Here is a 24,787-nt window from a genome sequence, read left to right on the forward strand (position 1 = left end):
GTGTGTGTGTGTGTGAGAGTGTGTGTGTGTGTGTGTGTGTGTGTGTGTGTGTGTGTGTGTGTGTGTGTGTGTGTGTGTGTAGAACCCACACAGTTATTTATGTTGATTAGAATCTATTGATGAATCCAAACCGCCGATCGATGACGGATAGCGTTCAATAAACCGTCTCCTGCTACGGCGTCTCGCTTCTGATGTTTGCTGCCGTGTTGGGGGGGGGGGGGGGGGCGGAGCCTTCACCTGGACCGGGTCCCCTCTGGAGGACGTCTACCTGCCTGTCTCCCCCCCAAAATAAACTGTCACACGCAAATGCCTGATGACATCATTTTATTGGTTCAAATCGGTGAAGCTGATTGGCTGGCGGTCAGAAGGTCTCGCACTCGGTGTCGTGGGTGGAGCACGCGGCGCAGTGGCAGCGCAGTGCCCTGGGGTAGTGGTAGAGGGGCGAGGCCTGGGGCTGGCAGCCCGGCAGGCGGGCGGTCATGTGACGCGTCTGGCTGTACGTGCACACGCGGTGGTGGCGGCGGATGAACGGGGCGTCCGGCACTGGTTTCTGCAGGGTCACAGGGACAGGCGCGGCTCAGCCCCCGGTGACCCCCCCGGTGACCCCCCCCAGGTAGAGAACATGTAAACGAGCTCCCCCAGGACGGAGGAGACTCTGGCATTACCTCCCAGGTGTGGCAGCGCCCCCAGCAGGCCTCGGTGGTGACGCGCAGCCCCCTGCATCCGGGCTTCTGGGCCACGAAGGAGAACTCTCGCACCGCACAGCCCCGGAACGCGTGCAGGGCGCTCGCCTCGGCGAGGCAGACGCCGGCCGTCCCTGCAGCGAGGAGGAGGAGGAGGAGGAGGAGGAGACGATGAAGACGCATGCTGGGGAGAAGGGCAGAGGAAGGACACGTTAGCCCTCAGCGCCTGAAGCAGAGCGACCCCTGACCCCTGAAGCAGAGCGGCCCCTGACCCCTGAAGCAGAGCGGCCCCTGACCCCTGAAGCAGAGCGACCCCTGACCCCTGAAGCAGAGCGACCCCTGACCCCTGAAGCAGAGCGGCCCCTGACCCCTGAAGCAGAGCGGCCCCTGACCCCTGAAGCAGAGCGACCCCTGACCCCTGAAGCAGAGCGGCTGCTCTAACAGGCTTTGAAGCTTCGTCAAAGCGTTTCTCACCTTTCGACCGGAGCTGCTGGACTCGGACGTCTCTCTGCCGGGACAGCGGCCGGCGAATGGAGACGCTCTGTCCCGGCGGTTGCTTCAGGGGCCCGTCGGGTCGGACGGACGCTCTGACATCATCGCAATCACAATGAAACGGCCCCAGAAAGGCCGAAGCAGCAACAACGGAGGCTCCGCCCTGGAAACAGGCGCGGGTCTCAGACGGGCTCAGCAGTGACATCATCGTGTTTCACAGACCGTTGGCAACGGCAACAGAGACCAGAACGTCTTCTCATTTGTTCCTTTCCATTGTTCCCTCATTGACGGGTTCTAGACGTTCAGAAGAAGACAACGTGAAGGGAGAACGTCTTCTGGGCCGGAGCTCAGAACAAACAGCTCCAGATCGATCACGCACCATCAAAAGATTATTTACGAGTCGAAGATACACGCCAGGAGATCGAACATTATTTTAGTGTAATGACGCACACTGGCCACTAGTAGCGCTGTGGTACGTTTCCCGCAAAGCTGCTGTTTCCCTCCCTTTGCTAACCAAGCTCTGATGCATTCAAGGGCTCTGCAAAAACTCGGATTTTATACACTTTCCTGCTTCGCGCGAAAATAACGTATTTTTTTGTGTCAGAAATTACACATAAAAGTTGAAATAACACGTTGTTTAGCGTTTAGTGTTGTTTATTTGTCAGATAAAGTATGGTGAGAGGATAAAGACGAGCAAATTAATGTATTATATTGTGTTTCTTTACCAGAATTAGTTGGGTTATCTTCCAATGAGAAACAATCGAATTAATTACGGAAAACAGTTTTAAAGCATGCAGGAATGAGTAATCCCTCTTTGAGTGTGGAACCTCTGATTGTGTTAATTCGTAAATAATAATTATAAATATACATTCTACTATTTTTCAGGGATTTAAAAAGCAACGAAATAAACAAACGCCTTGACCCACTTTCCGTGAGGAACGTTTCTCTGGTCCCGGACCAGGAGTCAAGCTGCACGGAAGCAGATGGGGAGAAACCGGAAATGGAACAGACGACTTTAAAAATAAGTGTAAAACACAATATTCCACACGTTTAAGATCATTCTTAATACAAATTATTATCTCTCTTTAAACTCCCGGAGATCTAACGTGTTCAGTAATACTCTAAACCGCGCATAACCTCGTAGACTGTTCTGGTAAAACGTCTATTGATCGCGTGGATATTTTATTTTGGCAATCTTTTCCGGAAGTGTTGTATCTTCACAGCAGCTCGCTTTACGCAGTTCCGCGTGTTGATACTGAAGAGTCGACCGAAGAGAAACAAGTTTTTCGCACCGCAGAGACCGAATCTGAGGCTCGAACCGGAGAAGATGGACATGAAGACGCGGGTCTGCTTGGAGCTGCGGCACCGGGCACCGTCAGAGGTCGGTAACGCGGCTCGTTGGCTTGTTTTCACGGTGTAAACTTGGCCGGCTGGAGGGGGAGGAGGGGCGGCGAGCACATGGTGGTGCGTCGGCAGCGCCACCAAAGTGATAAATAGACTATTTATCGATTAGCTAGAAGCTGATACCGCGTCCGTGTTGCAGCTCGATCGGGACGCGGTAACGTCACTACCGGACTCGGTTTCGCGGGTGAACGCCGCGGGCCGTCCGGGTTCACGTTCGCTCCGCGGACGCCGCTGAACGCGTTATAAACGGTCTCGCGCCTCCGCGTGCCGATGCGGACGGCGTCGCCTCCGGGGCCTGGCTAACGCCTGGAGCCGAGGCTGCTCCTCCACGGCGTGGCTTCGTTTCGCGTCGCGCGGGCGAACTTCCACGCGCTTGTAAACAGCCGTCAGACGCGCAGCAGAAGCGACGCACGCGATTAGTCGTGATATTTCTCGACTTGAAATCCAGACAGGAAATGCGTCATTGTACTTCGGCGTAACGCCCGAAGCGGAGACGCGGTGCACTAATAAAGTTTAATTGTGAAACGTAAACGCCATCTTGTTGCCCAAACTTCCGATTCTAGCGCGAAGTATATGATCGTCGTAGATATTGCTGCGCTTCCAGGAATTAGCCGGAGCCTGGGAGCCATGGCGCGTGGCTAATGCTATCTTGCTAACATTAGCAACGCGCCACGCGTTAGACGATCAATGGCGATCAATGGCGATCAATGGCCACCGACGTGTGCCTCCGTTACGTCCGTAAACACCCCGGAACGTTCCCGCCGGGACCAGCCGCGGCTCCTGCCGGATAATAAGGCCGCTAGCCGGGGAGCTAACCGGGGAGCTCGCTTAGCTAGCCGCGTCCCGTCTATAAACAGAAGCTGGAACCATTCCAACATGAAACCGAGCAGGAGCAGCCCGGGACCCGGTCCCGCGGTGGACGCGGCCCCCCCGCATCAGCATCACGCCTTCACCGTTCACTTCAAAGCCCGTAGAACAGGAGACATTTTAATTCTGTTGGTTTCCGAACCGAACTATTGTCCCAGTAACATTCAGAACGCCCCCCCCCCCCAGGTCCAGGAGCTGGTTCTGGATAACTGTCGCGCCACTGAAGGGAAGATCGAAGGAATCACGGACGAGTTCTCCAACCTGGAGCGGCTCAGCCTGATCAACGCGGGCCTGACCAGCGTGGCGGACGTCCCCAAACTGGACAAGCTGAAAAAGGTGGGACGGGCGGGACCCGGTCCTGGGTGGTTCCGTGGAGAACCTGGAGCTCTGACTTACGGTTCTGGTGTTCTGGTCTTCTTTAGCTGGAGCTGAGCGACAACAGGATATCCAGCGGCCTGGAGGTTCTGGCGGAGCGGCTGGTGAACCTGACCCACCTCAACCTCAGCGGCAACAAGTTCAAAGACATCAGCACGCTGGAGCCCCTGGTGGGTGGAGCCCGCCACGGCGTCCGAGGAGAACCCGTCCTGGGCCGAGTCCGATCCGGCGTCTAAAAACACTCGAGTCGATAATATAGAATGTGCGGGGGGGGGGGTGTAATCGTACCTTACAGGTACTCTCCCAGAACCTTCGACGTCGTAGTTCTGTCTCTGGAAGGCGTTCTGATGGCGTCCGCTCGGACCGGCGTGTCCCGTTACTTACGGACACCGAGGAGTCAGCTGGCGTTAGCGTGCGGCACCGGCTTAACATCCCCCCCCCCCCCCCCAGAAAAAGCTGCCCCAGCTGAAGAGCCTGGACCTGTTCAACTGTGAGGTGACCAACCTGGCCGACTACCGGGAGTCCATCTTCAAGCTCCTCCCCCAACTCACCTACCTGGACGGCTACGACGTGGACGACTGCGAGTCTGACTCGGACGGCGAGGGCGACGGCGTGGACGACGACGAGGAGGAAGGTGAGGCGCTCGCCGCAGTGATGTCACCGTCCCAGGCCCCGCCTCCGATGATGTCAAAAGTAAAGGTGCCAATCATTTCAGAATGCGAGTCGGAGGACTTTGAAGAAGAGGAGGAGGAGGATGAAGAGGATGTGGTGGCCGAGGAGGACGACGACGACAGCGGGGATGAAGAGGTGAGTCTCCCCGTCGATTGATCACAGATCATTGGACGGATTCGTGTGGGCGGAGTCACGAGCTGCAAACGCTGATTCTCAGCAGGACGGCGAGGTGAACGGAGACCTGGACAGCGAGGATGAAGACGAGGAGGAAGAGGACGGTGAGTAACTCTGTGCTTTTCAGGTGGCGTCCTCCGTCGGGGACAAACTGACCGTCTCGTCCTCCGCAGACGAAGACTCGTCTCCAGCCAAAGGAGAGAAGAGGAAGAGGGACGCCGAGGACGAAGACGATGACGATGACGATTCAGGACAGACGCTCTGACTCCTCCCCCCGCGGTCTGCTGCTTGATCTGCCTTCCGATTCGCCACCCAGGCTCCTCCCCCTCAGAACCAAGTTCACCTGTGAAGTGTTTGCGTCGCCCGTGTTCCTCGGACACGCCCCCCCCCCCCCCCCCGTAGCGTTTCGTGTGATGACATCATCGTCGTGGTCGAGCGCCGCGTCCTCTTGACCCCCCCCCCCCGGTTCCCGGAGGCAGGAAATGTTTTTGGAACGTTCCGACGCAATCTTTGTGCATTTTGGAAATTAAAATCCTCCTTTGGCAAAGATCGGATGTCCGTCAGTCGTAGCTCCAGATTCCCACGCTTTGACGGGAACACAAACGCACCCCGGCGTCGGCGCCGCTTTTGGGTCGGGCCCGGATCCCCTCCGTGGAAAGTCAGTTATTATTAGTGAAACTAACTTGTTTCAAGCAGCAGGAAGTTTTCACGCTTTTAGTTCTAAAAGGCGAGACTGCAAAGGAACGCCCTCTGGGGGGCGGGGCCTGGCCGTCCCCCCTTTAGACATCAAACGGAAACACGGGAAACTTTCGCCGCAGAATTACCAGAGGAGGAAAACTAGAATGATCCTAAGATAATCTGATCGGTGGGCGGAGCCTGAACCGAGGCTGGGCGGCACATCGGTCCCATCATTCCCTCTGACATCATCACCGTGATGTCATCAGCAGCCCCCCCCCCCCCCCCCGTGGCCGAGCTCAGGGCAAACTTTTCTCTTTTTAAATGCTATTTTTTCAGAGAAATGGTTTTCGTTTTGTTTTGTGTGGATGTTCGGGTTCTGCGTCGTCTCCTTCACTCTGTCACTGACTTCCTGTCCAGCTTCTGTTTTCCTATGATTTTTTTTTTACTTCCTGTAACTTAAAGGAAAAACAAAAAGGACTTTGTAAATAAAATCTTAACTTTGTGCGTCTGTCGAAGCTTCATCCGAATCCGCAAAACCCGAAACGGCTCAGTTTGAATCTCGTCAGAAACAGGAATATTTGCTTTATTTGTAAATCATGGCTGGCGAGGGCGTTTGGATGTAACGAGCCGGGTCAGAACCGGGTTCTGCTCAGACCGGATACCTTGCAGCCAGAGCAGGGAGCTGATTGGTCGGATCAGAAGGTGGTCCTGTGGTGTCGGATGTCCCGCTCCAGGACGGTGATCCTGGCCTGCAGAAACGCTCAGTGACATCACGAAGATGCTCCTCCCCCCCAGCAGGGACCGGTCCCGGTCCGCGGGCGTGGCGGGACACTCACGTCTCTGTGGTCCAGTTGCTCCCTGAGTCCCCGGATCTCCTCCTGCTGCCGGTAAAATGCTTGCAGGAGCTGAAACGGCAGGAGGAGAACTTTAAGTCGGGCCACGCCCATCGGGTCACCTCGCCGTCGACGGCCTCACCTCGGCCTCGCCGGTGGGCGGCGGCCTCTCCGCCGGCTCGCAGCAGTGCATCCGCAGCGGGTTATGGGTCTCGTCCGGCTGCCACGCCGACAGGCCGTGCGCCCCCCGGGGGTATTTGGCGTCCTGGTAGGACAGCTGCTCCTCCAGGAAGTCCACGTCCAGAACCGGAACCCTCTGGGCCCGCTCCAGCCCCTTCTCGGGGGAAGGGTTGGCTGCTGGACTCCCAGGCTTCAGGGACGTCGGGACAGGGCCTAGCGGAGACACGGAAGAGACCGGCGGAGAATAGCGGCGGGCTACCTGACCCGCCGTGACTCGCCGACGCGTCACCGACCTCGGTCGACGCCCAACAACCACTCCTGCGCCGTCATTGCCGCCTGGTTTCCTGCCGTCCGCGGAGGCGGGTCCTCCTGAAGAGCAGCTGCCTGGGCGAACGGAAGCAAACATTCCTGCGTCTCGCACGGTCTCCGTCCGGCGTTGCGTGTCTCGCGGCGCAGGTGACGTCCTTCACACCTTGCGCGGTACGATCATCGACAGCGGTTCTATCAGGCCCTCGACGGCAATCAGGCGGTAAAATCGGAAGATCTCACAGGAGTCGACGTCCAGGCCGCGCTTTGGCATCACCCCTGGAGGGAGGTCAGGTGCGTTAGTGGCGTCGGCGGGCAGGTGACCTTTGTCATGCCTAAAATGTGTGTTTTAAAGTTAGCTGAAAACCTTGAGCCACTTGAGGAATTGTCTGAAGTTGAGTTTCTCAGCTAGCTAGACGTAGCGTTTCTGCAGCTAGCTAGATGGTACATTACTTTTGCGCTAAGCGAGCTTAGCGGTTCCGTTTGAAAACTAACTTGGTAAAAGTAAAAGTTTTGCTGATGGTCAAGTATAATTATATTCTAATAAGGTTTGGCTGCAACCATTATTGATCGGCTTGGTTCTGGAGTCGGTGATTAGCATTAGCGGGTCCGGTCTCACCGAGTCCTTTCTGCGGCAGCGGGGATCGGTGCTCCATCAGGACGCTGACGTACGGCTCCTCGCCGCTCAGCTCGCAGTAGCGAATGTTGCCGTCGCCCTGAAGAACACGGAGACGAAGCGTCGGTGGCGACGCTCAGCAAACATACGACTCAGCAAAGTGCAAAGGATCATGGGAAGACCTTTCCTGCCAAGTAGAGCATGCGAGTGTCCGGGTCATAGAAGGGAAACAGGACCCCTGCGGACCCGTCCAAGTCCTCTTCGTGCAGGGGCTGGGACAGGTTGTCCTGCACACAAGAAGACAGACAGGGTGGACTTCCGTCCCTCAGAAGTCTCTGCGTCAGTTTGTGTCTTACCGGGTCCCAGAGGACGAGCTGCCGGCGGTTCCAGGGCGAGCTGCCGGTGGACAGAACCATCTTTAACCCCTCGAGGTATAAGACCTTGCTGGCCCTGTGGGACTTACTTCTGGACACCTGCGGGAACAGTACTCATGTTGGACGTAGTCATGTTGTCTCTTGCTGAAGGCCATGAAGACAAAACAAGCACTTCTAGGACACACCTGGAGGATCTTGCCGGCCCGTGGGTCCAGGATTCTGACCCGTCTGTCTTTGGATGTGACGGCCAGCCTGCTGCCGTCGCTGTTGAAGCTGACGGACAGGAGCAGCGTCTCGGACGGGTACCGCTGGAGGACGGGCATCAGAACCACTCGGACCGGGTACCTGAGAACCGCCCCGACCTGGGACACGTCCCAGAGGAGGACCTGGACAGCAGATAGTCAGAGGAGGTCTTTCCACGCAGTGAATCAGTCCGGGTCCACGCAGTGAATCAGTCCGGGTCCACGCAGTGAATCAGTCCGGGTCCACGCAGTGACACAGTCCGGGTCCACGCAGTGAATCAGTCCGGATCCACGCAGTGAATCAGTCCGGGTCCACGCAGTGAATCAGTCCGGGTCCACGCAGTGAATCAGTCCGGATCCACGCAGTGAATCAGTCCGGGTCCACGCAGTGAATCAGTCCGGGTCCACGCAGTGACACAGTCCGGGTCCACGCAGTGAATCAGTCCGGGTCCGCGCAGTGACATAGTCCGGGTCCACGCAGTGAATCAGTCCGGGTCCACGCAGTGAATCAGTCCGGGTCCACGCAGTGACACAGTCCGGGTCCACGCAGTGAATCAGTCCGGGTCCGCGCAGTGACATAGTCCGGGTCCACGCAGTGAATCAGTCCGGGTCCACGCAGTGACACAGTCCGGGTCCACGCAGTGAATCAGTCCGGGTCCGCGCAGTGACATAGTCCGGGTCCACGCAGTGAATCAGTCAGAGACCTCTTTGACACTCTGGTCCGTATTATTTCTATGCTAACGTCAGATCGAGTCATTTCTGCCTGACCTTGTGGTCGTAGGCGGAGCTTAGTAGCAGGTTCTCAGCTGTCGGATGCCACTCAATGAGCCCCACCCTCCTTGAGTGACCAATCAGAGTCTTCCTGGCCTTGGTGAGGTTCTGTTGGACTCCACAGACCGGGATGTCCCAGATCTTCACCTGCACACAAGCTGAGCTGTGAGGACGCTTCCCGAGACGCTACATTCGCCTCTACACACAAACGAAGACGTTCATACGGTGGCGTCGTCGGAACACGAGGCGACACAATGGTCATCAAACGGGTTCCACTTCACGTCCAGGACTCGGCCGCCGTGACCGCAAACCCTCGGGTGCCGAGGATCCACCCTGCCGGTCTGAGGCAGAAACACACAAACCATTCACTGGTGACATCACCGTCGGAGTGATGACATCATCATGAGAGAGACTACACACGTGTTGGATGGGCAGCACTAGAAAGGCCCCGCCTCCGGCACCCTCGGTCACCACGGCGATGAAGCAGGGATTGGCTGAGCAGTAGTGGTTGTCATGGACGCTGCGCGTTATCGGCACGCCGTCATAGCAACGCTCTTTGGTGGACGGCTTCCCAAAAACGTGCCGGAACTTTGAGCAGTGAAAAGATGAACGCCACGGCATCTGAGGAAGAACCCGGACAGGAAGTTCACAGGTGAGCGACAGACAGTGGGCGTGTCCGTCCTGCACGAAGGCATAACGCTGTTGCGTCCAATCAATAATGCAGTCAGCTGACGTGATTGGCTTTCATAATCTTATCAATAATAGATCAATTTCTTCACACACACTACAGTTCATCTCATTAAAGATGCATTTGGGCTTCCAGCTGCTGGATTCCGCCTGACCTTTGACCTTCACTGTGGAGAGACAAACGGAGGACGACTGAAGACATGATCTGTGTGCGATAGCTTCAACTAGCTCCAGAGCTAACATTGATGATTGATTACGTTCTGATGAAACGACCCAAACGAAACAGCCAGGTCTTTATGCTAAGCTAGGCTAAGCTAACCAGCGACGCTGATGCTCATCACAAGGAACCGTGTAAAGGATGAACAGGTATTTTCTTACCTTGACAGAGTGGTGCACACAGGTACCGTCAATGATTGGGCTCTGGCTCCGCCTTCACCTGTTCCTCAGGTACCGTCAATGATTGGGCTCTGGCTCCGCCTTCACCTGTTCCTCAGGTACCGTCAATGATTGGGCTCCGGCTCCGCCTTCACCTGTTCCTCAGGTACCGTCAATGATTGGGCTCCGGCTCCGCCTTCACCTGTTCCTCAGGTACCGTCAATGATTGGGCTCTGGCTCCGCCTTCACCTGTTCCTCAGGTACCGTCAATGATTGGGCTCCGGCTCCGCCTTCACCTGTTCCTCAGGTACCGTTTAGTTCGAGAACCGTTGGTAAAAGCAGCATCGTGATCTCCTCATCCAACATGACTCGCCACAGCAGGTGAGTCGTTCATGCACGAGTGCAGGTACACAAACGGTTTGCACCTGATACGCCTCGCTCTCACACACACACACACACACGCACACACACGCACACGCACACACACAACCTAACAAATGTAACAAAACAAACATCGATGATTAAACCACGCCCGTCCGGTCTGACGCTCCGTCCTGAAACGCATCAGACATTAGAGGGGCGTTAACGGCCAGGTAACCTTTGTCACGCCTAAAATGTGTGTTTTAAAGTTGGCTGAAAAGCTTTAGCCACTTGAGGAATTGTCTGAAGTCGAGTTTGCCTTTCTTCTACAAACTCTACAGCTAGCTAAACGTAGCGTTTCTCAGCTAGCTTGATGGTACATTACTTTTGAGCTAAGTGATCAATATTACTGTCTTATGATGACGTCACACTTGAAGACTCAGGGAAATGACAGAATATTTAAATCAAAAATGATTTTATTTTTTTTTCCACTTGGATTTTATTTCAATTTTTTAACAGCAACAGAGCATTTAATATCAGTATTCTTGTCCACATGATACATAATATAACATAGTAGTAAGACAGCATATCCACATTAAGATTTTTAGGTTAAATTTTCCTATATAATGAAAAAATAAATCTTAATCACAGTGGCGGCACACCCAGGTGTACATGACCCCTTATCCTTTCGGTTAGTTTTTACATCAAGAAGCCTTCTGCCGGTCGCCATCGTTTTACGAAGATGTGTAATTGCAGTCGTAGTGAGTCATTTTCTCCATTTCGTAAAGTTCTTTCAGTTTTACTTTCCAAACGTTAAGCGACGGTGGCTCTGTCTTCATCCATGAAATCTGGGGTCCGTCCGACCACGTGTCCGTCCGACGGCCGTCCCAACAGCGTCCCTCCGACCACAGTCCATCTGACCAGATTTTAGTATGTGAAATGAAAATGAGGTAATTCTGGTGCCTGTCATACTCGTTTATCTCTAGTCTACTATATTGGGGGGTGGGTGGGTGTTCATTTGGTTGTTTGTTTAAAAAATAAAAAATGTAACTGTACGTTTGCACTTTATGTCCGACTTGCATTTGATAAATAAAAGTATATATATATAAAAAAAAAAAAAAAGAATTCTGGTGCCTGTCGTGGCGGCAATTCCCGAACCTCTGGGTGGACACCGGTGGTGAGGGACGCCGTCTGGCTCTATTTTTGAAAACGCGCACTAGTACGCTCGTTTGATTGATGACGATTAAAGATGCGAGTACCAAACTCATTTTTTCTCCTGCTTTATTTTGCGCACCCATCATGCCAGCACCCTTTGATCCGCGCGCCCTTTGTACGTTTGAAATACCGAAAAATCAGCTGTTTATGAGACTGCGCCGAATCAGCAGGTGCGTCATAAGGTCGTGAAAATACGGTAAACGTGTTCCATTTAATCTAAAACAATAGAATCAGTGCAAACCGTTTTCTGACAGTGAGGCAAGCTAACTATTCTGAGTTCATGTAAATATTCCTTTCCTCTGAGCCTGAAATGATTCGTTTGGGTCAGAGAGCCCACTCAGACGCCTTTCAGCCGATGACTGTTCCTTTCTGGTGCGGGTTGTCACATGTCCCATGTTGTTGAACGCACCGTAGTTCTCCGCGAGGCGTCCAAGCTGGAAGCTGTCGCTTCCCTCTCCATACGCCGGTGGAATGTCGTCATTCCGCTGTTCCCTGTTCTTCAGTTCGGCGCTGTGCGTGTAGGCCAGGAGGGTCGTCTAGTTGCCCTCTAATCCATTAGGAGTCCAGCGCTAGCTTGGCTGCGCATGCTAGCTAACAGTGTTGCCGAGTCGCGTTGCGGGTGGGGAGGATCCTCCTTGCCGTGGCTGTCTGCTGCAGTTCTTTGCTCTCATTTCCTGGAACATCCTGTAAATAATATATATAAAGATTATAATGTATCCATGGCTAAGACATTTAAAGGACTATAAATGTGTGAATTTTTTTTCATGGATATCCTGCCTTTCATAAAGGCAATTTAATTATACGATTAATTCAAACAACAATAGTATCATCTCTACAGTCGAGTAATTTAATTTTAGTTTTATTTGTATTGTTAAATGTCGATTTATGTACGAAGGATTTTCAACTGAAACAAGACTGCAAGGGCTTTTTAGAAATGCTCCTCTTGGACAGGATGTTTGACTGTACTTGTACTGTAATACATGCTACTGTTCGACTGTACTTGTACTGTAATACATGCTACTGTGTGACTGTACTTTTACTGTAATACATGCTACTGTTTGACTGTACTTGTACTGTAATACATGCTACTGTTTGACTGTACTTGTACTGTAATACATGCTACTGTGTGACTGCACTTGAACTGTAACATTCTATCTAATGTATTCATCATCATCATCATCATCACCACGCCCATAATGCAGGTGATGACGTTTATAGTGTGTCACATGTTCAGATCTTCTCACCACAATCTTTACATTTCCGTACATGAATAACTGATGAACCAGAACTGTTCTAACAGCACCGCAAACAAACTCACCAGAGAACAAGTCTGGAATCTTCTAGATGTTACCGCAAGGAGAAACGCAAAGTTGGGTTAACTTTAGCGGGATTTATTTAGGACACGTCTCGTCCTTATTTCAGCAGCTGACGGACGCTACAGTAGATTAGCTTGTTGTTCGAGGCGCACTTTAAGCTAGCAGACGAAGTTAGTCAGAAACTCTTGCGCTAGAAAACGCAGACGCGCTCGGGTCGGGCTAATAAATTAAATTACACCCAGAGATGCTAAAATACGCTGAACGTCGCCGTCTAAAACCTTAATTCTCTATTTCCTTACCTGTATTAGAGGTTCCCTCCGTCCGTCCAAGAGCCGTAGAAAGTGGATTCAACCGGTTCCCGCCGGATCCTTAGGTTTCTTTTTTCGCGAATGCGCATGCGCAAAACGAGTCGAAGCTAATATTGTAGCGTCCGTCAGCTGCTGAAATGAGGACGAGATGCGTCCACAACAAGCTTTTATTAATCGGTCACTGCTGGCCGTTAGCACGCCGCTAACGGAACAGGTAGCTCTAACTGCTCCCTCACCTCCGTCTCTCTCACCCCGCCCCTCAGCCGCGCGCGCGCGCACACACACACCGATCGATCCCGCCTTCAGCGTTAGCCCGAAGCCCGCTAGCCGCTAGCTAATGTTACGGGTCCCGGATTGGTGGCTGCATTAACAAAAAGAAAGTCTGTAAATCCGAAACGAATCGTTAGAGCATTCGGAACTCATTTATTTATTTTTACTATATATATGTACAATATATATATATATAAAACCAACGCATTAACTGCTCACGTGAACTGACGTCACTTGGAAGACGGCCGCGAGCCGGCGACCGTTACAAATCGCGCGCGACCCGCCAACCCGTTCAAACTCGCACTCAAACGTTCCCTAAATTTATCCAACCAATTACGAAATCATAAAATCACAGCTATAGCCTACGTAAACGACACACAACACCGGATTCATTATCTAAGTGTATTCCACACAATGCTCACCCGCAAATCCGAAACGAATCGTTAGCTTAGAGCAAGAACCAGACAGACAGACACGCCCCTTCTCCTTCTCTCTTCATCCGGAACTGGAGCGCAACCCGGAAACCCGCCCACTCCGGAAACGGGGTGACGCGTCACCGCGCCACGGGCTCCGCCCCGCTTCCACTATTTACAGGGTAACATTTACAAGATGCAAAATAATAATTATTAAAATTACGTAAATCTTTATGTAGTTTACAGGCTACTTAATTTTGGCAATTTATAATTATGTTTCAATAATAATACAAATATGGTCGCACATATCCGGGTGCGCCACACTAACACTCCTCTGTTTACACCCGCGTCAAACGCACATTTGATGCGTGACAGAATCAACCCCGCTCACCGCAAATTCACAAGAAAAGCTATTCAAGCCCAATCAGCTAATGATTAAATCGACTATTTATCAGCTGCTAATGACCATATAAGGAAGAAACATTCTGGATAGATCAATAAACTGATATTTATTAACTAATCTTTCCACTTATCATTGTGTTTTTCCAGCGTTTAATGAGTCTTTTCAACTCAAGTGTTTTCTGGTGGATGCTGTGCGTGTGCGTGTGCGTGTGCGTGTGCGTGCGCGTGTGCATGTGCGTGTGCGTGTGGAGGGTTGTGGTTTCATTTGCATCTCTGTAAATGCTGCATGCAGAAGACATCTAAATCCTCCCCTTCCTCACCTCCTCTACTTCCTCCACCCTCTCTCTCTCTCTCTCTCTCGATCAGAGTTTTCTACCACCGAGTTCCAGATGTGTCGGAGCGCTGGGCCGTCTCTGCTGACCTTCAACTGAAGAAGAGGAGGAGGAGGAAGAGAAGACCGACACCCATCATGATTCACTCCAGTAAGTACCTGGACCTCCTGCAGGTTCACCCGGACCCGATCCAGAGAGGTCATGTGGCTTCTTCCACGTTAACGTAGATGAGGAGCGATGACGAGCTCGATGGAACGGATGGAGGTGACAGAACTGAGCCCGGTTCTGGAGGACAGGATGTTCTAAAAAAATGAAATGCTTTATTAATCATTATCTGCCCGACAACGGGCCCCTCGAAACAACCACACACTAATACGTGCACCAAAGGGCCCGAGCACGCGGAGAGGGAGCAGGGTGAAGGAGCCGCTAGCGGGGACGGTGCCTTGCTCAAGGGCACCTCGGCAGTGCTCTGGAGGCAGACTGGCCCCTCTCCACACTCCACATTCTGCCAGAGCTGGGACTCGAACCGGAGAGGCGGTGGACTTCCCCGCTTCCCAGCCCGGGGCCCAACCCACTGAGCCACCGCCGCCCACATCCGTTCGCTCGCTCGCTCACGACGGAGAGAACGAGCGCTTTCGTTCTGACTTCCTGTCAGAGGTTCTGCGTAACGATCCGACCCTTCCTCTCCTCCTCCTCCTCCTCCTCCTCCTCCTCCAGATCACTCCATCTGCTCAGTGTTCTGCTGCTGCTGTGCCGTCCAGACCAGGTACAGCCCCCGGAACCGGTTCCAGCCCCCCCGGACCAGGGCGGCCAGACCCAAATCATGACCCTGAAGTGTTTTCACTCATTGTAGGGAGTTCAGCACCAGAGTGGAGCTGGAAGGAAGCTCCTCCCTCTGCTTCTGGAGGCGTGGCTACCCAGGCCACGCCTCACCGGTAAGACTCTGTGTGTGTGTGCGTGTGTGTGTGCGTGCGTGCGCGTTAATGTTTCTCTCTCGCCCAGGTCAACAGGTCAAGGAGGAAGCTGCCCCTCCCCCCTCCTGAGGGTGAGGATGGTGAAGCTGAGGGGTCGCCCAGCGTCGTCGCCATGTACGACTTCAGTGCCAAAGAGGAGACCGACCTCACACTGAAGCAGGTGCGCACACGCGCACACGCGCACGCACACACACACACACACACACACACACACACACGCACACGCACACGTCGAGCCGTTGATGTGTGTTGTGTTCAGGGAGAAGAGTACACCATCCTCCACAAACAGGACCAGCTGTGGTGGAGGGCCCAGGACAGACACGGGTAGGTCCAGCAGCCAATCACGATTAAACGGACCCGCTAGCACTGTCACTTTAAAGCCCACTCGCAAGCCATAGCACAGCTAACGTTAGCTAACGTTAGCATTCATCCCAAAGATTGGCAGTTCGGGAAAGTCGTGAGAAACAGACGCCATGCACGTTCCCTGTTGTTGGTCCTGCTAGCATGCTAACACATTAGCACGAACGCGCTGGCGAGCTGACCCGTTTGTGTTTGTACTGGTTCCCATCAGGAACAAAGGCTTCATCCCCAGTAACTACGTAACGGAGAAAAACCGGATCGAGGCCAACCCGTGAGTCCGGTTCGACGGCTAGCTAACAGAAGCAAAGCTCTGCTAATGCTAGCTAAAGATATCAATAATACAAACGTATTGTTTCGATGGAACCTTTAAATGATCAAAAGTCATCAATGAACACTTTCACCACGACTGTTGCTCTCTGAAGGTGGTTCTGCAAGAACGTCACCAGATCAGAGGCGGAACAGCTGCTGAGACAGGAGGTACTACCCCATGTGGATGGGTGGGCGTGGCTAGCGGGAAGGGGCGTGGCACCTTGACCGGTTTGTGCTTGTGGTCCAGGACAGAGAGGGCGGGTTCCTGGTGCGAGAGTCCAGCCAGAAGGGCGTCTACATAGTGTCGGTCTACAACAAGACTTTAAGGTGACTCCCGCTCAGAGACTCCTCCCCCACCTTTACGCTACGCCGCCGACCTGCCTGTTTGTTGGCAGCGCCGCCGGGGACATCCGCCACTACCAGATCAAGATCAACGACAACGGGCAGTTCTTCCTCGCTGAAAAGCACACCTTCAACGCCATACCTGACGTCATACGCTACCACGAGCACAACGCCGCAGGTGAGTCGGCCACGCCCGCCGTGCGCGCTGCGATGGCGCCCGCTGGCACGTTCACGGCCTTCGCTGCCTGCAGGGCTGGTGACCAGGCTGCGCTACGCGCTGGGGCCGATGGGCAGGTGTGTCCCCGCCACGTCCGGATTCAGCTCAGGTGAGTCCAGGAACGCGTTCTTCCTCTTCCTCCTCTTCCTCCTCTTCCTCCTCTTCCTCCTCCTCCTCCTCCTCCTCCTCCTCCTCCTCCTCCTCCAGAGAAGTGGGAGATCAACCCCAGTGAGCTCACCTTCATGAAGGAACTGGGCAGCGGCCAGTTCGGACTGGTGAGGCTGGGCAAGTGGAGGGCTCAGCAGAAGGTGGCCATCAAGGCCATCAGAGAGGGCGCCATGTACGAGGAGGACTTCATCGAGGAGGCAAAGGTCATGATGTGAGGAGGGCGGAGCTTCGGGACAGGCTGAGGACGGGGGAGGAGCCGGGGAGCTAACGCTGCGCTCGTGTCGCTGCCAGGAAGCTGTGCCACCCCAAACTGGTGCAGCTGTACGGGGTCTGCCTGCAACAGCGCCCCCTGCTGATCGTGGCCGAGTTCATGGAGAACGGCTGCCTGCTCAACTTCCTGCGGCAGAGGGGCGGGACCTTGAAGGGGGCGTGGCTCCTGTCCATGTGCCAGGACGTCTGTGAGGGGATGGAGTACCTGGAGGAGCACAGCTTCATCCACAGAGATCTGGTGAGTAGTCGGAGCCGGGTCCGGAACCTGCAGGTGGTCCAGGTGGTCCAGGCTCAGGTTCTGCTTCTCCCGGGCCGTCTCTCCTCCAGGCCGCCAGGAACTGTCTGATTAACGAGCACAGCGTGGTCAAGGTCAGCGACTTCGGGATGACCAGGTATACGTGGCCCGACCGGTTCATGGTCCTGGTTCTGGTTCAGGTTCTGCTTGATTTGCTGCAGCCCGTGTGTCGATGCTCTCAGGTACGTTCTAGACAACCAGTACACCAGCTCCAGCGGCGCCAAGTTCCCCGTGAAGTGGTCCCCGCCCGAAGTCCTGCACTACAGCAAGTACAGCAGCAAGTCGGACGTGTGGTCCTTCGGTGAGGCGCCGCCGGCGTGCACCAGAACCTCCAGAACCTTCCTCAGGACGGTGTCTGTGTGCAGGCGTGGTGATGTGGGAGGTCTACGCCGAGGGCCGGACTCCGTTTGAGAACTGCCCCAACCTGGACGTGGTCAACGACATCACCAGGGGGGTCCGGCTGTACCGGCCACGCCGCGCCTCGCAGCCGCTCTACGCCATCATGTACCGCTGCTGGCACGAGGTACAGCTAGCAGCTAGCATGCAGCTAACGCGCAGCCGCCTGCTGCCGTCCTTCACCTCTGCTCTTCCTCCTCCTCCTCTTCCTCTTCGGCGGTGCTGCAGAGGCCTCAGGGTCGGCCGTCGTTCTCCGAGGTCCTGGAGGAAATCAGGCAGCTGGCCGAGACGCCGGATTAACGTCCGGATCGACCATCCATCCATCTATCGATCATCCAGCCATGAATATTTAATTAAACAGAAATTCTTTGATCTTTAATTAATTTAATCGGCGTGACTTTAACGGTAACATTTATAAAGACATTCCGGCGTTTGTACTTTCAGTATTACCAGCGATACTTGTAGTAGTACTATAAACTAACGTGTGCTACACGCTAACACGTGAACGTGTCTTCATTTAAAGCTCTCGTCTCTGTCTCGCTGCTTCCTGGCGCCGCCCAGCGATCACATGATTAAAGTCACCAATCAGAAAAAGGTGGTCACGATGAAGACTAAAACCCTCCAGAGTGACCGGCGTCTCCTTCAGGGCAGGTGAAACGTGTCCCCGCCCACGGGAGCTTTGTGTGCAGGAGTGTGGGAGGAGTTTAAATGACAACCAATCGGCTGTAGGATGCGTAGTGGAGGTACACGAAACCGTCTGCACACCTGGCTGGTGCGTTTCAGGTGCAGCGGTGAACATGGCTGCCCTGCAGGGTGGTGATGATGATGATGCTGGCGGTCTAGGTGAACTTCTTGAGGAGGCGGAGCTTCATGTAAGTGATGCTGAGGAAGACGACCATCATGATGCTCAGAGCCACGTGGTTCTGCCAGAAGCCCCAGTACGAGCCGTCCACGCCCAGTTGGACCAGGACGTCCTCGCCGTCACACCTGGAAGAGAACGCATCCACGATAACCAACCAAGCAGCCTGGCCACCAGGTGGCGCCACCCGTCCTGAGAACCAGTTGAACCGCGGAGTCTTACGTTCGACCTGGATCGGCGTCGCTCCGGTTTGACGCCGTGCAGAAGTTCAGTCCAGACAGCTCGTTGACAAGCAGAGCCTGCGGAGACAAAGGCCATCGCCGCTGGGTGTGCAAAGCATTCTGGGTAGAGCCGAGGTCACACTCCGGGGCATTAGCATACGTACGCTGTAGCCGTAGCGGGGTATGCTGGCGTATCGTAACCAGGACAGCCAGCCTGCGAGGGAGCGGAGGTTGACGAGCAAACCGCCAAAGAGCTGCAGGAAGCGGGACAGGAAGCAGGTTCACGTTGACTTCCTGTTGCGCCGCAGCGATCAGCATGCTAACGTAACGTGTGGATTTAATGTGTAGATTGAGCCAGGACAGCAACCATCACCGTGTCAGCAATGCGGTGGACTTAGCCCCGCCCTGTTAGGACAGCTCCTCATGTCTGACATGACCTTTGGCCTTTTTATTCGGCCATCTTTTGACTAAAAACAATCATTTGTGAGTTAAATAATCACAAGATGATTGTGTTGAGTTAGCTTAGCATCTGCAGCGGCACGCCAGAGGAAGGAGCTATCATCAGCTAGCTAAGCTACACAAGCTAGCTACAAGCTAATGCTGAATCTTTCGCTGCATTTCGGCTGTTTGTTTATACGACCTGAAGATGGCAGCGTTCCATCACCTGTACGGGGCGGGTGGTAACTAAAGGGGCGGGACTTAGCGGACATGTCTGATCTGCTGTGCGTCACCATCATGAAGATGAAGGTGACGGTCGTGAAGACGTTGGCGACGGCCACCACCGACTGGTCGGCTGAGATGGCCAACGTCATGGAGGCGGCGGTGTAGGCGACCAGCGTCAGGGTGAAGGCGAAGGTGAAGTAGGCCCTCGGGTCCCGCCTCAGACCTGCACGCAGACGTAGCATGTTTCTGTGCTGACACACAACGCCATCGGCGGTTTCAGCTAGCAGAGAGAACGTACCGGTCATGAAGTACAGCACGCCGCTTAGGATGACGACGGGCAGCGCCCGCATCAGCACCACCTCGGTCAGGACCTTGGGCAGGAAGTAGACCGACAGCCGGTAGTAGCCGCTGATGTACTCGTGACTGACGAGACACACACGGAGACACACGCCTCACCGTCCAATCACAGGCCAGCATGCCATGACACCGCGTGCACAGACCTCCGTCTGGCTAAAGCTAATGCTAATGCAGCGCAGGAAGCCGTCCAGACGCGAGGAGTGTGCGTGTGCGTGCGTGTGCGTGTGCGCGTGTGTGTGTGAGTGTGTGTGCGTCTCACAAAAAGAGCTTCCTCTCAGTGATGAAGAGCTCGGCAGAGGAGATGCTGCTGAAACACTGGTTCACGACGATGAAGAAGAGAAGGCCGCTCCTGACAACACGACGGCAGACGGTCAACACAAGCCACACGCTACATGCTACATGCTACATGCTACACGCTACACGCTACACGTCACCTGTTCTGCACGCCGCTCTGATCCAGCTGCATGTCGTAGAAAATGGCGCCGATGATCAGCGAGAGGATGAGCGTGATCGCCGACTGCAGGCGAGGAAGAACGCATGATGACATCATCACGACAAAGAATCCAATGTCAGAGGTTAAAGGGGGCACTGGTCCCGCCCCCAGGCGTTCCTACCTGGGCGAAGTACACCTGAGGGTTGATGACCAGGTTGCGCAGCGCCCTCCTGAAGACCCACCTGAACTGGGTGGGGAAGCCCGTGTTGTAGGTGATGGTTCTGGAGGGGGGCGGGGCCACCGTCTGCTTACCCCGTATGATCCTTTCTGACGGAGACATGGCCCCCGGTCCGTATTAGTGAGTGAACACCTCCTGAGTGAGGCCACGCCCCCCGCCGCCACCTACCCAGCTCGGTTTGGGCCCGTTGGAAGAGCTCAGAGTTTCTGTATTCCTCCAGGAACGCCTCGTCCAGTCCTCGCCGGGCGCCGGACGCCGGATCTGGAGGAGACGTTCACACGTCACGGGTTCCACCGTTCCCATCTTAAAGCCACTTCCTGATTTTAGACACCTTCAAGGTCCTTGTGGGCGGAGCTGCCGGCGTCTCCGTTAATGATGTCCAGGAAGAAGTCGGGGGGGTTGTTGTGCGGCTCACAGGTGTACCCTGGGAAATGAAACCGCGTGCTCAAAGGATCACGTCAGCGTTGAGCCGCGGCAGCGAGGACGCCCTTACCCAAGCCTGAGAAGTAGTCCAGGGCCGCCTCCATCGGGCCGTGGAACACCTGGGCGGGGTTCAAGAGGGTTAATACGAAGCGTGCCCGTCTCTATGACAACGAGTGCAGCAGAGGGCGGGACCTGTTGGCCGCGGAGCAGCAGCGTGAGGCTGTCGAACAGCCTGTAGATGGCGTAGCGGGGTTGGTGGATGGACAGGATGACGGTGCGGCCCTGGGAGGCCATCCTGCAGAGAACCGCCTTGACGTTACCACGGCAACCGAAGACAACCACTCAGCGCGTACCTCTTGAGGAGCAGCAGCACGTAGCTAGCCGTGCTAGCATCCAGGCCTGTGGTCGGCTCGTCCAGGAAGAGGACGGACGGGTCGATGATCATCTCCATGCCGATGCTCGTCCTCTTCCTCTCGCCGCCGGAGAGCCCACGAAACAGCTGAGTGCCCACCTGGAGCACACACACACACACACACACACACACACACACACACACACACACACACACACACACACACACACAGACACAGACACACACACACACACACACAGAGACAGACACACACACACACACACAGAGACACAAACACACACACACACAGACACAGACACACACACACACACAGACACACACACACACACACACACACACACACACACACACACACACACACAGACACACACACACACACACACAGAGACAGACACACACACAGATAGAGACACACACACACACACACACAGAGACACACACACACACGCACACAGAGACACACACACACACACACACACACACAGACACACACACACACACAGAGACACACACACACACACACACAGACACAGACACACACACACACACACACACACACACACAGAGACACACAGAGACACACACACACAGACACACACACACAGAGACACACACACACACACACACACACACAGACACAGACACACACACACACACACACAGACACAGACACACACACACACACACACACACACACAGAGACACACACACAGAGACACACACACACACACACACACACACAGAGACACACACACAGAGACACACACACAGAGACACACACACACACACACACAGAGACACACAGACACACACACACACACACAGAGACACACACAGACAGAGACACACAGACACACACACACAAACACACACACACACACAGAGACACAGACACACACAGAGACACACACACACACAGACACACACACACACACACACACACACACACAGACACACACACACACACATGGTTGGCCCTCCTCATCTCTTTGATCTTTTGCTCTTCTTCACCCCTCTCTACCTCCGTACTTCCTGCCCTTCCTCACCCCCCCTCTCCTCTTCCTCACCCCCCTCTCCGCTTCCTCACCCCCCCTCTCCTCTTCCCCCCCCCCCTCCTCTTCCTCACCCTGCAGTCGGCCACGTGGCTCAGCCCCAGCTCCCGGATCAGCTGGTTGACTTTGTTCTCCTTCTCCCGGTGAGGGATGGACTGTGGGAGACGCAGCGCCGCGGAGAAGGTCAGGTTCTCCCTGACGGTCAGAGACCCCATCACCACGTCGTCCTGGAGACCAGACCGCCGCCATCGGTTCAGGAAGCCGGGGACGAGACTCCCCGCCCCCTCACGCACCTGAACCACGTATCCAGAGAGACACTTGAAGTCCGGAGGCTGAGGAGCGCCGTCGATCAGAACTCGGCCCGACAGGCCAGCCGGATCCTTCCTGGCTGCCAAGACGTCCAGAAAGCTGAAGGGAAGAGGGAGCGGTCACAACGGAGCGCCGGGACCCGCCCCATGCCCCGCCCGACCGCCACTCACGAGGACTTCCCACTTCCTGTCGGCCCCATGATGGCGTTCAGACCGGGTCTCATGATCCCACTGAGGGGGGGGGGGGGGGATAGAGAGAGGGGGGGGGGGTGAGAATTCTTCACCTGGATTTAAACTCATTTGTTCATTTCCTGTTTTTTCTATCCTGTCTTCTGATTGGTCATCGATTGGACTCAAAGAGGATCAGATCTCCCATGATGCACCAGGGCGGAGCCCTGTGGAGAACACGTCTCGGATCAAGCAAGCAGGACGCCGTTAGCAACGTTAGCTTCCAGCCTTGCTACGTGGCCCCGCCTTTGAAATCCACCCAAAACAAGCAAAGCAGCGATTCACAAAGAGCGTCCAATAGAAAGGCAGGAAGGATCCGAGACGACCACGAGGACGAGGGCGGGGCCCGGTCCGGTCCGGCCCGGCATCCTGCCGCTGAGTCCGCTTGTTGTTTCAGGTTTCAGCTCATTGTTTCCACGGGCCGGGCCGGGCCGGGCCGAGGGAGCGCTTGATCTACGGACCTTCGTCGTGTGGACAAACACAAACAGAACATGGACTTCCGGTTCAGGACGCGTCTCCGCCCTGGGCTGGACCGCCGTCCTGTTAGCCAACGACGAGGACGTCCAACAACCAGGGACACGCCGTCGCTCCAGCGCAGGAGACGTGTCAATAAAGTTGGGACGCGGCGGCGTTCCACTCACTTCAGGTCGATGAGGATGTCTTTATCGGCGGCCTTCGTCCAGCCGGGACACGTCCCGCCCTGTTTCACCCTGAAGCCGACGTTGTGGAAGCTCACGGTGGCGCCCTGCTGGTCTCCGCCCCAATCTGTGGACTGAAAGCCCCGAACCCGAGTCACGCCAGACAGGTAGCGACAGGTGTGAGCTCGGCGCCGCGGCAGCTACCTGCGGTTTTAGGGCTCCGTTCACGTCCAGGTCCATCGTCACCCGGGTCTCCGACATCCTGAACCGCCGTCCACCTGAAGACACAGCGCTAACAGACATCGCAACGTTAGCTCCTCCACTGCCCCCCTGTGGATTCTGGCGGTACCGCTCCCCACGTTAGCTCGCAGAAAACCGATTGAAATCAAAATCATTTAAAGTTACATCTTCGGGATTACTTTAAAAAAAACCAGGAGCCAAACTGAAGAACAGATTTAAAAAGGTTGAACCCTTCTGTTGCTTAGCAACAAAAACAAAAGCTAAAGGTCGTGAACCCTTCTGGAGTCGTCTGTGACTTTCATTTACCGACAAGCGTTCGTCTTCATTTCCTGTAACGTGCTGCTAACATTAGCAATAGCATACTATAATGTAAATACATCATATGTAATAATATCATACAACATACTTCTTTAGTTTTTTCGGTCGACAGGATTGCTCAAAAATAAGCTGCTAGCGCTAGCTGAAGCTAACGCGAGCAGCTCTGTCCTGCTTTTCACATATTTTACGTTCTCATGCACAAATTCATTTACATAAAAAAAAAAAGTTTGACAAACTTCAGAATTAAAATTCTTCTAATTAAATGACGTTTTAGTGAAAAGACAAACCATTAAACGACGTCCTCGTGTAAACGGTTAGCCGTCCACCGGTGACCTCTGATGACCTCCCTTCTTCCTGCTGTCCTCTGAACTCAGGGGACGGCTGAAGCAGAGTGAAGCAGAGTGAAGCAGAGTGAAGCAGTCGCTACGCTAACGTTAGCACCCCAACACACAGCAGCTCGGTGAAGCTGTAGTTCCAGACAGGATGAAAGGATGGGTGACCGTGTGTGTGTGTGTGTGTGTGTGTGAGAGAGAGAGAGACACACTGATCATCCTGTTCTACGGCTGAAGACATGATGAGACAAGCAGAGACTCCCCCCCCTCCCTCGGGCGGGGCGCTCAGAGGAACTCCACCACCCGGTTAACTCTTAACCCTCTGAACTCACAGGGTTTTACTGTCCTCTCTGTTTTAACAGGATAAGAGCGTTTAAAGGTAAACGTGGTCTTTCATCTTCATCGGCTTTTGGAATAAGTTTGTGAAA

At 54.4% G+C, this 24,787-nt stretch overlaps 5 protein-coding genes across 11 annotated transcripts; 2 read left to right on the forward strand and 3 right to left on the reverse strand.

Annotated features, from left to right (window-relative positions):
* Nucleotides 1-315: 315 nt before the first annotated feature.
* LOC137911544 (glycoprotein hormone beta-5-like) lies at nucleotides 316-1,910 on the reverse strand. Of its 2 annotated transcripts, none has more exons than XM_068755923.1 (3): nucleotides 1,158-1,910; nucleotides 666-817; nucleotides 316-550 (listed from the first exon to the last, which is right to left on the reverse strand). In XM_068755923.1, exons 1-3 carry the CDS (start codon nucleotides 1,381-1,383, stop codon nucleotides 362-364), a joined length of 567 nt encoding a protein of 188 aa, XP_068612024.1. In that variant the 5' UTR covers nucleotides 1,384-1,910; the 3' UTR covers nucleotides 316-361. The 2 variants fall into 2 exon arrangements, with proteins under 2 accessions (XP_068612024.1, XP_068612026.1); XM_068755925.1 differs by having other exon boundaries at nucleotides 666-867; nucleotides 1,158-1,285.
* Nucleotides 1,911-2,435: 525 nt separating this feature from the next.
* On the forward strand, nucleotides 2,436-5,849 carry LOC137911306 (acidic leucine-rich nuclear phosphoprotein 32 family member A-like). 6 transcript variants are annotated; one of them, XM_068755658.1, is made up of 7 exons: nucleotides 2,436-2,556; nucleotides 3,633-3,782; nucleotides 3,869-3,991; nucleotides 4,272-4,472; nucleotides 4,545-4,640; nucleotides 4,711-4,771; nucleotides 4,841-5,849. In XM_068755658.1, the coding sequence occupies exons 1-7, from the start codon at nucleotides 2,503-2,505 to the stop codon at nucleotides 4,930-4,932; spliced, it is 777 nt and encodes a 258-aa protein (XP_068611759.1). In that variant the 5' UTR covers nucleotides 2,436-2,502; the 3' UTR covers nucleotides 4,933-5,849. The 6 variants fall into 6 exon arrangements, with proteins under 6 accessions (XP_068611759.1, XP_068611757.1, XP_068611758.1 ...); XM_068755656.1 differs by having other exon boundaries at nucleotides 4,272-4,455; nucleotides 4,537-4,628; XM_068755657.1 differs by having other exon boundaries at nucleotides 4,272-4,455; nucleotides 4,537-4,628; nucleotides 4,714-4,771.
* Nucleotides 5,850-6,040: 191 nt separating this feature from the next.
* Nucleotides 6,041-9,288, reverse strand: LOC137911661 (coronin-2A-like). The gene is made up of 12 exons (XM_068756042.1): nucleotides 9,088-9,288; nucleotides 8,892-9,008; nucleotides 8,665-8,814; nucleotides 7,840-8,040; nucleotides 7,637-7,753; nucleotides 7,463-7,567; nucleotides 7,284-7,380; nucleotides 6,831-6,943; nucleotides 6,652-6,742; nucleotides 6,321-6,571; nucleotides 6,182-6,250; nucleotides 6,041-6,094 (listed from the first exon to the last, which is right to left on the reverse strand). Exons 1-12 carry the CDS (start codon nucleotides 9,286-9,288, stop codon nucleotides 6,041-6,043), a joined length of 1,566 nt encoding a protein of 521 aa, XP_068612143.1.
* A 5,117-nt stretch (nucleotides 9,289-14,405) lies between these two features.
* Nucleotides 14,406-18,036, forward strand: txk (TXK tyrosine kinase). Its single transcript, XM_068755865.1, has 16 exons — nucleotides 14,406-14,495; nucleotides 15,063-15,111; nucleotides 15,199-15,280; nucleotides 15,348-15,479; nucleotides 15,579-15,643; nucleotides 15,891-15,950; nucleotides 16,102-16,156; nucleotides 16,236-16,315; nucleotides 16,384-16,508; nucleotides 16,582-16,656; nucleotides 16,755-16,926; nucleotides 17,007-17,223; nucleotides 17,313-17,377; nucleotides 17,463-17,581; nucleotides 17,646-17,803; nucleotides 17,905-18,036. Exons 1-16 carry the CDS (start codon nucleotides 14,483-14,485, stop codon nucleotides 17,974-17,976), a joined length of 1,539 nt encoding a protein of 512 aa, XP_068611966.1. The 5' UTR covers nucleotides 14,406-14,482; the 3' UTR covers nucleotides 17,977-18,036.
* A 479-nt stretch (nucleotides 18,037-18,515) lies between these two features.
* LOC137911491 (broad substrate specificity ATP-binding cassette transporter ABCG2-like) lies at nucleotides 18,516-23,730 on the reverse strand. Its single transcript, XM_068755864.1, has 18 exons — nucleotides 23,674-23,730; nucleotides 23,473-23,603; nucleotides 22,775-22,834; nucleotides 22,589-22,703; nucleotides 22,370-22,522; nucleotides 21,224-21,381; nucleotides 21,063-21,165; nucleotides 20,941-20,989; nucleotides 20,779-20,871; nucleotides 20,616-20,708; nucleotides 20,391-20,536; nucleotides 20,211-20,293; nucleotides 20,036-20,125; nucleotides 19,718-19,842; nucleotides 19,488-19,642; nucleotides 18,921-19,010; nucleotides 18,758-18,834; nucleotides 18,516-18,663 (listed from the first exon to the last, which is right to left on the reverse strand). The coding sequence occupies exons 1-18, from the start codon at nucleotides 23,728-23,730 to the stop codon at nucleotides 18,516-18,518; spliced, it is 1,926 nt and encodes a 641-aa protein (XP_068611965.1).
* Nucleotides 23,731-24,787: the final 1,057 nt, after the last annotated feature.

This window comes from Brachionichthys hirsutus, chromosome 23, assembly GCF_040956055.1.
Source record: "Brachionichthys hirsutus isolate HB-005 chromosome 23, CSIRO-AGI_Bhir_v1, whole genome shotgun sequence".
In the NCBI taxonomy this organism is placed as follows: domain Eukaryota; kingdom Metazoa; phylum Chordata; class Actinopteri; order Lophiiformes; family Brachionichthyidae; genus Brachionichthys; species Brachionichthys hirsutus.